At 36.2% G+C, this 13,327-nt stretch overlaps 4 protein-coding genes across 4 annotated transcripts; 1 reads left to right on the top strand and 3 right to left on the bottom strand.

The window, feature by feature from the left end:
• Positions 1-32: 32 nt before the first annotated feature.
• LOC134830354 (prostaglandin reductase 1-like) lies at positions 33-1,253 on the bottom strand. The gene has a single exon (XM_063843806.1). It carries the CDS (start codon positions 1,136-1,138, stop codon positions 98-100), a length of 1,041 nt encoding a protein of 346 aa, XP_063699876.1. The 5' UTR covers positions 1,139-1,253; the 3' UTR covers positions 33-97.
• A 14-nt stretch (positions 1,254-1,267) lies between these two features.
• On the bottom strand, positions 1,268-2,052 carry LOC134830355 (large ribosomal subunit protein mL48). Its single transcript, XM_063843807.1, has 3 exons — positions 1,963-2,052; positions 1,813-1,908; positions 1,268-1,758 (listed from the first exon to the last, which is right to left on the bottom strand). Exons 1-3 carry the CDS (start codon positions 1,972-1,974, stop codon positions 1,315-1,317), a joined length of 552 nt encoding a protein of 183 aa, XP_063699877.1. The 5' UTR covers positions 1,975-2,052; the 3' UTR covers positions 1,268-1,314.
• A 261-nt stretch (positions 2,053-2,313) lies between these two features.
• LOC134832625 (coatomer subunit alpha) lies at positions 2,314-6,448 on the top strand. Its single transcript, XM_063846715.1, has 4 exons — positions 2,314-2,400; positions 2,461-2,991; positions 3,049-4,839; positions 4,904-6,448. Exons 2-4 carry the CDS (start codon positions 2,496-2,498, stop codon positions 6,301-6,303), a joined length of 3,687 nt encoding a protein of 1,228 aa, XP_063702785.1. The 5' UTR covers positions 2,314-2,400; positions 2,461-2,495; the 3' UTR covers positions 6,304-6,448.
• Positions 6,449-6,463: 15 nt separating this feature from the next.
• On the bottom strand, positions 6,464-7,116 carry LOC134832626 (anaphase-promoting complex subunit 15B). Its single transcript, XM_063846717.1, has 2 exons — positions 6,730-7,116; positions 6,464-6,666 (listed from the first exon to the last, which is right to left on the bottom strand). Exons 1-2 carry the CDS (start codon positions 6,950-6,952, stop codon positions 6,521-6,523), a joined length of 369 nt encoding a protein of 122 aa, XP_063702787.1. The 5' UTR covers positions 6,953-7,116; the 3' UTR covers positions 6,464-6,520.
• Positions 7,117-13,327: the final 6,211 nt, after the last annotated feature.

Here is a 13,327-nt window from a genome sequence, read left to right as displayed (position 1 = left end):
AGCAGGCTTGGCAATTTCATGAATGGAAACGACTGGTTTTTTGTATCTTTGAAATTTTATTTTTAAAGATTTGTTTAAAAAAATGCAATAATATTTTCTATGCTTTAACAACAGCTTTGCCAGTGCTGTCTCCAGTCAACATGGCTACAAATGCTTTTGGCATGTTGTCGAAACCTTCCGTTACTGTTTCGTGGTACTTAATTTTGCCTTCTTTCACCCATTCTCCCATCTGATGAATGCCCTCCATCCAGCGGTCGGACCAACGAGTTACTACAAATCCTTCCATTTTGAGCTGTTTGAAGACAAACATCGGTTGTGGCGCTGGCACTTTTGTTACGGTACCCGTAGTAATGTTGTCATATGTAGAAATGGATCCGCAAACCGAGATACGACCACGATCATTCATCAAATTAATGACCCAACTGGCCTGTTCTCCGCCAACGTTGTCGAAGAAACAGTCGATGCCCTTATCGGCTACTCGGGCCAACTCCTTCTTCACATCTTGCGTCTTGTAGTTGATTGCATGATCAAATCCGAGTTCATTTGTGAGCCACTGACACTTTTTATCGGATCCTGCAATGCCGATTACCTTCATGCCCTTCAACTTTCCAATTTGACCGACTAGACTGCCAACAGCACCGGCAGCGGCATTCACCACTAATGTCTCTCCCGATTTTACGGGGCCGCAAATCTCGAGAAATCCGAAGTAAGCGGTATTTCCCGGCATTCCCAAGACTCCGAGGGCCAAGGAACGTGGCAATGATTTGAAATCTGGTAGCGCATAAGCATCTCCAAAGCTGCCGCCACTCGCGTCAGGTGTAAAGACTGTATGTGAACGCCATCCAAAGTGACCGTAAACGAAAGATCCAACGGGAAAATTATCGTTTTTGGATTCCATGACCTTGCCTACTTGACCGCCAATCATTACGGAACCGGGATTTACTTTGTAAGCCCATTGATATGGATCCACAGACAAAAATTCACTTTCTACCAGTACTTCGTTGGGTTTAAGTGCTGGAAGTTCCTCTTCAACCAGCTTAAAATCAGCTATTTTCGGAAGTCCATTCCATTCGTTTGCTTTTACCCAAGTTCTTGCTTTTACCATGTTGGCAGTTGTGGCGAAAAATCGTCGAATCATCTATTTATGGCTGCGATATAAATTGAAGTAATTAAAAAAACTGTCAAGTGATCTTAATATATATGATATTGACAAAAATTATGTTATCTCATGATGAATACAAAAAAAAACAGTAACACGGAAAACCGCTTTCATGGTTACTAAAAATGTTTATTGACTATACTTTTTGTAACAATTTAACGCCTTCGTTTGTCTTTCTTTATGACCGGTCCACCGATATCCGTTAGTTCCTGCTTGAGTTCTATCAATTCTTGGTCCGGCACATATCGCTCCTTGTCATGCAATTCGGTGTGTTCCATAATATTCACTTTGACACCTTCCGGCAGCCCAGCTTGAATAATTCTCGTCAAAAGAGGCACTTGATGCGCTTTAACTTGCTCCACCTGAACAATCCGCTTATATGTCTTCAACAAGTAGCTCGAGTCTACCGTCGAACTGTTTGCCTTGAATCTTGTGATTGTCTCTTCCTTCGCTGGCAGAGCCCAGCAATCGGATACACTCATTTCCATGGTCTCGCAAATTTCGTGCACGAGTCTTTGATAGCTTTCTAGCACAGGATAATCGTAACCGGTCATTTCAATGTTTAGATTTTCGTAAACCGGAACTTGTGGTCGAAGTTTCTGGAAACGAAATATGTAGAATTATTAAATGATTGAGGATTTAGCTCAACTCACATCTAGATAATCAGGTTCATAGAGACCCATGCATCTTATTGGAGCGAGATTTTTGACACTTTTTTGTGTGATAACTTGTCCAAGTCTGGATGTCAGCTGGAAATAAACCAAAATTGATTGTCATTCGAGAGTTTCAAATCAAAAACTTACTGCTCGATACATTTTTCCAAAGGTTTTTTCTCAAAGTTTGTTTTGATGAATTTTCACATGCATGGAGGAAAGTGTCTTCGTGATTTTAACGTTAGCGCATTTCATTGATTACATAAATTAATCTTTTTTAAAATTATAGATCAATCTGAAAATTAAGTAATAATCCTATCTTCCAATCTCCATTTGCATTTCCGTGTTTATAATTAAATATTTTTCTCCAAAAAAATTTTTTTTTAATCCTGAAATTATTTTGGTGATTTTCGGGGAGAGACACAGAAACGTGTGGGAGCGCAATTTTTGTGGATAATGGAGGATCATCGTTGGATTTTTTCAAATACTGAATTCCACTGCAAAAGTCACTGGCCGCACACGTCACAGTTCAAGCAGCTTAGTTGGCGATAAAAAAAATAAAATTGAGAATAAAATACGTGTAGAAAAGTACGAAAATCACCATCATCCGCTAATTTAACATCACAACTAACTATTTATCAATTGCAGAGTCACCTGAACTTCGTCGCAACAGTGGAGGAACAATGCTAACAAACTTTGAGACAAAATCGGCCCGTGTAAAGGGTCTTTCGTTTCACCCGAAACGCCCGTGGGTCTTAGCTTCGCTACACAGCGGCATCATCCAGTTGTGGGACTACCGCATCAGTACGCTGCTAGAGAAGTTTGACGAGCACGATGGCCCCGTTCGTGGAATCAATTTTCACATGCAACAACCATTATTTGTGTCGGGCGGTGATGACTTCAAAATCAAAGTATGGAACTACAAACAACGTCGATGCATCTTTACACTCCTGGGGCATGTTGACTACGTTCGCACAACGACTTTCCACCACGAGTATCCCTGGATTCTGAGTGCGTCCGATGATCAAACGATCCGCATCTGGAACTGGCAATCGAGGACGTGCATTTGTGTGCTCTCCGGTCACAATCACTATGTGATGTGTGCTCAATTCCATCCGACCGAAGATACCATCGTTTCTGCCTCGTTGGATCAGACGGTGCGAGTGTGGGATATTTCCGGTAAGCAATTTTTTACAATATTTTTAAACAAAAATTTAATATATTTTTTTTTTGTAGGTCTTCGCAAGAAAAATGTTGCTCCAGGACCCGGAGGACTTGATGATCATTTAAAGAATCCCAATGCCACCGACCTCTTTGGACAGCCAGATGCCATTGTCAAGCATGTACTCGAGGGCCATGACCGCGGCGTCAATTGGGCCAGTTTCCACCCGAATCTACCCTTAATCATCTCAGGTGCGGACGATCGTCAAATCAAATTGTGGCGCATGAACGAATACAAAGCCTGGGAAGTTGACACGTGTCGTGGTCACTACAACAACGTCTCGTGTGTCATTTTCCATCCGCGTCAAGAGCTCATTGTCTCTAACAGTGAGGACAAGAGTATCCGGATTTGGGATATGACAAAGAGACAATGTCTTCATACATTCCGTCGCGAAAACGAGCGATTCTGGATCCTGGCTGCTCATCCAAATTTGAATCTTTTTGCGGCAGGCCACGATGCCGGCATGGTTGTTTTCAAGTTGGAACGCGAACGTCCAGCTTACAGTGTGCACGGAAACATCTTGTACTACATCAAGGAACGCTTTTTGCGGAAACTGGATTTTACCACCACGAAAGACACGGTCGTCATGCAAGTACGTGGTGGCGGAAAAACTCCCTTCTACAGCATGTCCTACAACCCTGCATTAAATGCCATTTTGTTGTGTACGCGAACATCGAATTTGGAAAATAGTACATACGACTTGTACACAATCCCAAAAGACTCGGAGTCATCAAGCACGGAATCGGAGAGTAAACGGTCATCAGGCATCACGGCTCTGTGGGTCGCTCGGAATCGTTTTGCGGTGCTCGATAGACAAAACCAACTTGTCATCAAGAATTTCAAGAACGAGGTAACGAAGAAAATCCAAGCCCCTTCGTGTGATGAGATCTTCTATGCCGGTACGGGAATGCTTTTGTTGCGCGAAGCAGACCATGTAACGCTATTTGATGTGCAACAACTGAAAACTTTGACACAGGTGAAAATTTCCAAATGCAAATATGTAGTTTGGTCGTCGGATATGTCGCATGTTGCATTGCTTGCGAAGCACGTTCTCATGATTTGCAATCGTAAGCTTGAGATTCTGTGCTCGATTCATGAAAGTACACGCGTAAAGAGTGGTGCGTGGGACGATTCTGGCGTTTTTATCTACACAACTAGTACACACATTAAATATGCCATCGTTGATGGAGACCACGGAATAATTCGAACACTTGATTTGCCCATTTACATTACCCGGGTCAAGGGATCGCAAGTTTTCTGCCTAGATCGCGAGCTCAAAACGCGCGTTTTGAACATCGATACGACGGAATACAAGTTCAAGTTGGCTCTGATTCATCGCAAATACGAAGAAGTCCTCCAAATGGTCCGTAACGCCAAATTGGTTGGACAATCTATCATTGCCTACCTGCAACAAAAGGGATATCCGGAAGTGGCATTACACTTTGTCAAGGACGAAAAAACGCGTTTTGCACTTGCTCTCGAATGCGGCAACATTGAGGTGGCCCTTGAAGCGGCAAAAGCCTTAGATGACAAGCAATGTTGGGATCGACTTGGACAAGCGGCTCTCTTGCAAGGCAACCACCAAGTCGTCGAAATGTGCTATCAACGCACCAAGAACTTTGACAAACTCTCCTTCTTGTATTTAATTACTGGAAACTTGGAGAAATTGAAGAAAATGAACAAGATTGCCGAAATTCGTAAAGACGTGTCTGCACAATATCAAGGAGCATTGTTGCTCGGAGACGTTCAGGAACGAATAAATATTTTGAAGAGCGTGAATCAAACGTCGCTTGCTTATTTGACTGGTAAGTTTTTTCATTTACATACTGTTTTCATCACTTTTAATTTAAATTTTTACTTACTGTTTAGCGGCCACCCACGGATACGAGGAAGAACGTGCAAATCTGGCTGCCGAAATTCTCGCCGAGAAAAAGGAATTGCCTCAAGTAAAGGCTGATGCGAAATTTTTGAAGCCTCCCGTCCCGATTCAACAAGCCGAAACCAACTGGCCTCTTCTCACCATGTCAAAGGGATTCTTCGAAGGTGCAATGTCCCTGCAAAAGTCATCGAATGTGAACCAAGCACTGCATGCCGACTTGTCGGACCTGGGACAAGAAGCCGATGGCTGGGGCGAAGATGCCGAATTGAAATTAGATGGCGAGGAGAATGACGACGATGACGACTATAAGAATGCTCTTGGTGGCTCTGAAGATGGTGGTGGCGACGGTGCTGGATGGGAAGTCGAAGACGATCTGGAACTGCCAGAAGAACTTGCCAAGAAAGTGCAATCGTTGGACATTAAGAGCGAAGATTACTTTAATGTTCCGTCACGTGGGCAACCACCGTCACAAATGTGGACAAATAATTCCAAATTGGTTGCGGACCACATTCGAGCGGGATCTTTCGAAACGGCAATGCGACACTTGAACGAGCAAGTGGGTGTCGTCAACTTTGAGCCGTACAAGCAACTTTTCATGAGTTTGTATGTCGGCTCGAGAACATCGCTGCCGGCAATGCCATCGTTACCGTCGTTGTTTGCCTATCCGCAACGCAACTGGAAGGACGGCCTGAAGGCGAGCCTTCCCACGATCGGCTTGAAACTAAATGATTTGATTAACCAGCTCCAAAGTTGCTACCAACTCACGACATCCGGAAAGTTCACTGAAGCTATTGATAAATTCAAAAACATTACCATTAGTATTCCGATCCTCGTAGTTGACACACGCAGCGAGATTGCGGAAGCACAGCAATTACTTGACATTTGTCGCGAGTACATTGTGGGTCTGCAAATGGAGACGCACCGAAAGAGCTTGCCCAAAGCGACGCTCGAGGAGCAAAAACGTTTGTGTGAGCTCGCTGCCTACTTTACACATTGCAATTTACAGTCGGTTCACCAGATTTTGACACTCCGTACGGCTCTCAATATGTTCTTCAAACTGAAAAATTACAAGACAGCTGCCTCCTTTGCACGTCGCTTGATTGAGCTCGGACCCAAGCCCGAAGTGGCGCAACAAACGAGGAAAATTCTTCAAGCGTGCGAAGTGAATCCCGTGGACGAACACAATTTGCACTACGATGAACACAATCCGTTTGTTTTGTGTGCCGCCACGTTCCAACCAATTTACCGTGGAAAACCAGAGAAAAAGTGCTCGTTGTGTGCCGCCTCCTACCTGCCCGAGTTCGAAGGACAGCAGTGCGTTGTTTGTGGTGTTGCCGAAATCGGACGTGACGTAATCGGACTGAGGATATGCAACTTGCAATTCAAATAAGCATTTGGTCATGATTTTATTACGAAAAAAAACCTTTATGAATTTAAGAATCTTTGTTCCAATATTCTTTATTACACACTACATACATTATTATTATAAAGTTCATCTATATGCAATGCAGTTATAAATAAAAAAAAAACTTAATAAATAATATCCTTTGTTTTCTTTTTTTTATTGTGGAATGAGTCCAAACTTAACAAGTAATTTTTAATAAACCTTAATCATTGTTAGTCAGCATCGGCATTGGATTGTCGTAATCGCCTCGCGGATCTGATCCGTCAATTATCAGGCCGTTCGGTTCAATTTCATCGTCCTCTTCTTCTTCATCGTGACTCTCACTTTCGGCACTATCATCATCGTTGGCTAAAAAAAATAATTAAATTTGTTTAAATTCATGGTTTTGTATTTTTTTTCTCAAACGCTTACCATCTTGATCTTCCTCGTCTGTTTCGTTATCAATCTGTTCGGCTGGAGTCTTCCCCAGGGGATTTAGATCGGAAGCTGTTTGAGAAATTGAGTTTAGCCACTGTTGGTGTTCCGTCTCCAATGCCGTTATTTCGCTGTCTTCGTCACAAGCTACATCGATGTCGAACCACAAAGAGTTGGTTGTCGGTGGCATCAATGATGGAAAGAATGGAATCATCGACATTCTTGGATTTGTCTAATGTCTTCCTTAAAGCACAGAACGTTCTCCTCTAAGATACAATATATCAAAGTAAAAAGGCCGATTTTTAAGTGGAAAATTGAGCCGAAGAACTAAAGTTAAAGTTGGTTTAAAGTTGGTCGGCGAAATTTTTGTTTTGTTTTGGAAATGTGAGACGAACGAAAGTGATAAAAACCGCACTTCCGGATTAGGCGCTGATTTAAACTAAAAATCCGGAAGCTGGACGATCCAGGGGGAGATAAGGGAGGGGACATCCGAAAAAGAAATTTTTGATGCAATCGTTAAAAAATTTCAGTATTCTATTGAAATCAGCATAAACTTTTAAGCTAAATTGTCCTTAGCCTCATTTGAAAAGTCCAAAATCCCAATGAGAAAAATAATATTAATAATAACGGTAAAAAATAAAAATGGAAAATTATACTTTTGTTTCAAGCTTTTTTCTATCAAGCTATCAAGCAATTTTTTTTTAATTTTAAAATATTTTCTTCCAACATTATGAATATTATTATTTTTTTATTCGAAATATAGTGAAATGAATTTAAACAAAACAGTTCTTATTCCAAACATATTTTTTATTTTTTTTTTTTTTTGCCTAAATTTTGTTTATTTTAAAAAAATGTTTTTCTTTCAACCATCTAATGATGAACACAGAACCAAACCACATGTTAGTTAAAAGTAATTAAACCGACACTACATTTTCTTAATGTTATAAGTTCATATTTATATGGATAAAAAAAAAATAAACAAAAAAAAACTGTGAACTTGAAAAAAGAAACTTGCAAAAAATAATTTTCCCTTTAAATAAAACCTAAATGATCTGTTAACAAACTTTGTTGAGTATCTTAACAAGCAAACAATTGTACAACAATTCATGCAATAACAACTTATTATTATTATCACAATTGCAAACTTTTTATTTCTATCCACACAAAAAACCCACATGGTAAGTACATGAGACAAGAAAAAAATTGAATAAAAAATCAAATTTGATCCCAGATAATATAATCGATGGAAAACTTTTTTAATTTCGAGAAAAATTATGAATTAAGAGCAACATCATGTCTTTAATGGATGTACAAAAATTAATATTTGGGTGTACAACATGATATCATCGATAGATAAAGTTTTCCATGAATTTGCAAATCTAAACTTTTCATGCCACACAGAAAAAAAAAATAAAATTTTCTTGACATGATTTCTGCTTAAAATGTACATACAAAATAAAATGATTTCTGTCATCATTTAAGGAATTTATTTTTGTACAAATGTAAACAAATTTGAATAATCATGATAAAAATGAAATGAATGGCTTCAAGCACTCCCCACAGAATTCGCTCGTTTATATGACTACCGAGTGTAAAGTTGAAAAAAATTGTGTGTGCTTTTTGAAAAATTCATTTGCATTTGTCTAAAAGTTATGATAATTTTTTGTGCTCACAAGTGTGTGTAGTAAATGAAAACATAAAAGGCGAAATTTTAGATGAAATTTTCAATTGTATCGTGCACCTTTTTTACTTTATTCAAAATAAAATAAATAATATAAAAGGAAAACGGAAACGAAATTTCGTTTATTGAGTTGTTTAAACAGTTTCTGAATGAAAAATGAGACAACAAGAGTAAATTTGAAGATGAAAATGATAAAAACTCTCGTGCAAAAGCAATGAAGTGCAATCATTGTATTAAAAAAAAAATCAACAGTACCCCGACAGTAATCAACAATTTTTTAATTAAAAACTATTATACCTATACACATATAAGTAGCAATGCCTTTCAGCTACAACAATGCTCTGGGTTCACCATACTCATCTTGCCGTAATTTAGAGGAAGAACCTGCAGACAGATAGTGAATGAGAAAAAATAAACCCAATGAAACAAGATATCATTTATTAGCTCCATTATTATTTTATTTTGCTTTGCTGCGATATACGCTTGTTTTTATGGCATATCATGAACAAGCAAAGTGCCTTTGCAAAAAATGTTGTTACTTTATTAAATATAATCAAAGTATCTGTCTTTTTAATAAATTAATTTTCCCCCTCGTAAGTAATTGTAACATTAAAAAATTTATGATTTATAATTTCATTCGAGGTGTTAAAAGTGGCAAGAATGCATTTTCTACATTCTTCAGAGATGTTTTCTATATGAGAAACTACGGCATTAATTGCTGTTGCATTATCGCTCTTGCGATAGGAAATTGGATGAAAGTCCTCGACACAATTTTCTTTATTAAACGTTTGTTGTCCTGTCAGCAAAATGTGTGTTGAAAGCGACTTTTCAATAAAAATGTGTCCTTAATCATGCATAATGCCCTATCAGTGGTGAAGGACTATCACGGATCGAAGTACTATACCTATTGCACGTTATGTGGAACAAGTGCGCATTCAAGAAAAAAAAAATCACAGAAAAGCATTTTCTTCCAGATTCGTTATCAGCGTACTCTGTCAGACACGCGCTACAGCAAATGTCAGATGGCTTATTGTTATGAGGGTTAATGATTTAAGCTTAATTCTAATTATGAATAAAAACCACAAGAGATACGAAAAACAAGAAAATACATTTCTGATGTTGTTTATGGTAGCGTAACTGTAATGGTAGGTATAATCCATTTTTTTTCATGTTTGACAAACAATAATCCTTCATTGTGGCCACCGTCAGAATTAATTATGGTAATATTTTACACACGATGTTCACATGTTATTCCGCTACTCCAATTGTTATTATTATGTAACATAGCTGCAAGTCGGACTTAGGTAAATATGATTTGTTTATTGTTTCAGATACCCAGTGGGAAGAAATTTCGTTTTTGTTTCGGGAATTCATAAAGGAGGTCCTTTAAAATTTCACAAGAAATTTTATTATTTTTAGAAAAAAATAAATAAAAAAACTAAAAAAATTGGAGAATGAAATGAAAATTTAATCTCAAATTATCAGGACGAAATTTCGTTTTTTAAGGCCCAAAAGAATTTTAAAAATAATATCCACTGAAACTTCATGAAAAGTTTTTTTTACGAAAGTTACAAAAATTCCTTCCAAGGCCTTAAAAAATCCATTTTTCTCAATGGGCATAAAAAACCGCGTATGTTTTTAATATTAAAAATATTATGAGATAGGTAAGTAAAATTTTTTTTTAAACAACAAATTAATTTTTTTCAACAACAAAAGGAGCAAAAATATAAAATCAGGGCATAAAACACATTTTTTGACATTAATCATGCAAGAAAGTGATGATGCTAATAATAACAGTAATAAAAATGCATTCTTGACACTAATATATCATATCATATATCATGGAAACAAACCTGTTATTGTTTTAATTTGTGATGCGGCTTCTGCTTCAGCATCGTTGTCGCCATAATTCCACACTATTTTACGATGCAATTTATCCCGGAGCTGCAACGTTAAGCTATATCGTTTGCACAACAATGCTAAAATAATGCATTCTTGTTATTATTGGAACGATAAAAACCAAGAAAAATTTATTGAGAAAAAAGAGACGCAAACAAATCACTTACAAATCACACGTTTGACAATAAACGTACTATTGTCTTCTGATTTGAAATTCATTTATTCCGAAAAGGCATAAAAATCAATGCAATAAATCAATTCATAATGCTTGGTGATGCAAGTCATGCATTTATTCATGCATGTTGACAAAAGATATAAATAAGAAATCACTGATAAAAAAAAGAGTAAATATATTACTGTATTTATTATCATATTATTGTTTTTATGGTATTTATAAAAGGTACATAATTTAATTCGTGTTAAATTTGATTGTGATCTGATAAATTAAGACTAAATTAGGCGACAAAATTTTATTAGCAGACTTTTTGTCACTGATTTTCCTCTGATTTTCAATAAAAATTTTCGATTTTCATAAAATGTAAAAAAATGAAATTTTTTTCTTTAATTTTTAATATGATATATTATTAAATCTATTTTGAATAAGCAAATTTCAAAGTAAATAGTTATTATATTATTTTTTATTATTTAAATAAGAAAACAGAAAACAAAAAAAAAATAATTTTACTATTTAAAAAAAAAATCAGTATACTAAAATTATAAGAATTATAAAAATAAAATTTTGATGAAAAAATTTATTGCAAGATTACAAAAAAAAACAGACTGAAAAAAATCAAGAGACAGGTTTTTCTACCTCAGGTTTTGTTAATACATCATCGTGGTCCAAACACCTATTGTGATGGCTATTACTGAATATGATCAACCTTAATACAAATCATAAATTTTTATTACAAATTTGACTTTACCTTTTGTCTTGCACTCCTAAAATAGTGCATTGCATATGAGCGTCATCCACAGATTTGAATAAAAATCATCTGGAATAATATTTGTTTGCACCAGTTCTCCTAAATAAACAGACAAAAATTTTAGTTTTTCGGACAAAGACTAAATAAAATTTATTACCGCCAACTTTTTTACGTTCCTCATGTTTTTTTGTTCTGTCTGGGTGGGAGTTTTGTCGGAAAAATACATTTGAATAAAATTCATTCATTCATACATTCAAAAACCGTGAGAGCACACAAGATTTTGGAATTTCATTTTGCGAAAAGATGGAAATTTATGTGTGGGAAATTAACATTATAATTAAAATATAATATGACATGTTTGTGCGCTTTGCAAGCAAAATTGACGGTTACTGACCTATTTCGGGTCAAATATATTGTTTACTTCCATTATAATTATTTATTGTATTACTATTAGCGAGTGCGTTTGACTCACATCAGACTCAGAGAACAATTTCAAAAACTGACTTGTTTACCCATATTTCAATCATCAAATAAAAATAACGCATTAAGTATATAAATAATAAAAATAAACAGAGCACTCGTTCAATTTTCAATTCCTTCTAAAATAATTATCTTCTCGTAACCGACTCGGATATTTGGCAAGTATTACCAGAGATGTAAATATAAACACGTCGGTCGTGTGCCTGGAACGCTTTTCTCTTGCAGCACTTTCACGGACACACACATGGCTACAGGGAAGGTACCGAAATACAGCTATTTAGTGTACTGTACAAACGTAACAGCAAGAGAAAAGTGAGAGAGACCATTTTTGCACACAGAGAAAAGGAATCCAAGAAAATTCTTGCCTGCTTTCTATGCGACGAAACACATTCAACGGCGACTACAGGTTTCTCTATTTTGTCTATACTTTCACGTGCCGCTCTCGCATCGCGTACAGCAGCAGAGATAAAATGAGAATGTCTGGCACTTTTTACTCAAATACTATGTAGTATACTATGTTTTGATTGTTGTGAACGAAAAGTTGAATGAAAATTTTCATGTGCTATCATCATCGCAACACCATATGATCTGCAAGAAAGAATTTCATTTTCAGTTGATTCTCAGCATTCATCCTAGTTGCACGCGTCGGAAAACGTCTCTCGGTGTTGCTCTATACTTTTGGTGTTGTTGTCGCGAAAAATATTATTTATTACGAACATATTGGAGGTTTGAATCAAATCATTTCCCTCGGGGCAGTGTGTGTTTAAATCAATTTTTCTCTTAAAATTACATATTTCAAATCCAAAACTAAAATCATGCACGTGAAAAGTGTAGTTTAACAGTGTTCCTGAAACAACAAATCAAGGTAAAGTTCGTTGGAGAGTATTTAAATAAATTAGCCCCAGTGGAACAAGATGTATGTATGAGAAATAAAAATAATGGTAATAATAAAAAAAGGATGAAATTGTTGTCACCGAAAAAAAAAAATAAAAAAATACGAATCACCTTGAACCACACTCCCATCGACTTAATGATGACTTAAAAAAACGTGAAAAATTTAAGAATGAAAGAATAAATGCAGGAGGGAGAAGTAAATTAAAGCTTGTGTCTGTCAAGTTGTACATAAGAAAAAAAGAAAATACATTTTTTTTCGAAAGATTATCAAATAATGTGAAATTATTTTCCTCTTTTTATGCCCTTATTGTTCACTTCAATAAAAGAAATGTAACAAAAAAAGGAGCACGCACTAATGTAAAAAGGTTCTAATTACTAAATGCAGAGCATCTCGAATAATGATGACAATGAAAGTCGTTTGCTTTCGAAATGATTGTAGTAATAATGATTGTCTGTAGAAATTTGCTTTTGTTCTTAGCAGATAACGGTGTGAACAGCAAGACCATAAAAAAATACTTAAGTAATAAATATATCGAATTTCTTCGACGAAAGATGAGCGTGAATATAAAAATAAAAATTTTATTTTAATTATTTTTAGCTGAAAATTGGATTTTGCGGAATATTTTTAAAATATAAGTAATAAATTTAATTTTTAATTAGGTATCATTTTTTATTTAAATTTATTTATTTAACTTTGAATTTGAGTACCAAATTTTTT

The sequence above is a fragment of the Culicoides brevitarsis genome, chromosome 2, assembly GCF_036172545.1.
Source record: "Culicoides brevitarsis isolate CSIRO-B50_1 chromosome 2, AGI_CSIRO_Cbre_v1, whole genome shotgun sequence".
NCBI classification, from domain to species: domain Eukaryota; kingdom Metazoa; phylum Arthropoda; class Insecta; order Diptera; family Ceratopogonidae; genus Culicoides; species Culicoides brevitarsis.
Note: the sequence above shows the minus strand (reverse complement) of the source record. Positions and strands in the feature narration are given on the sequence as shown.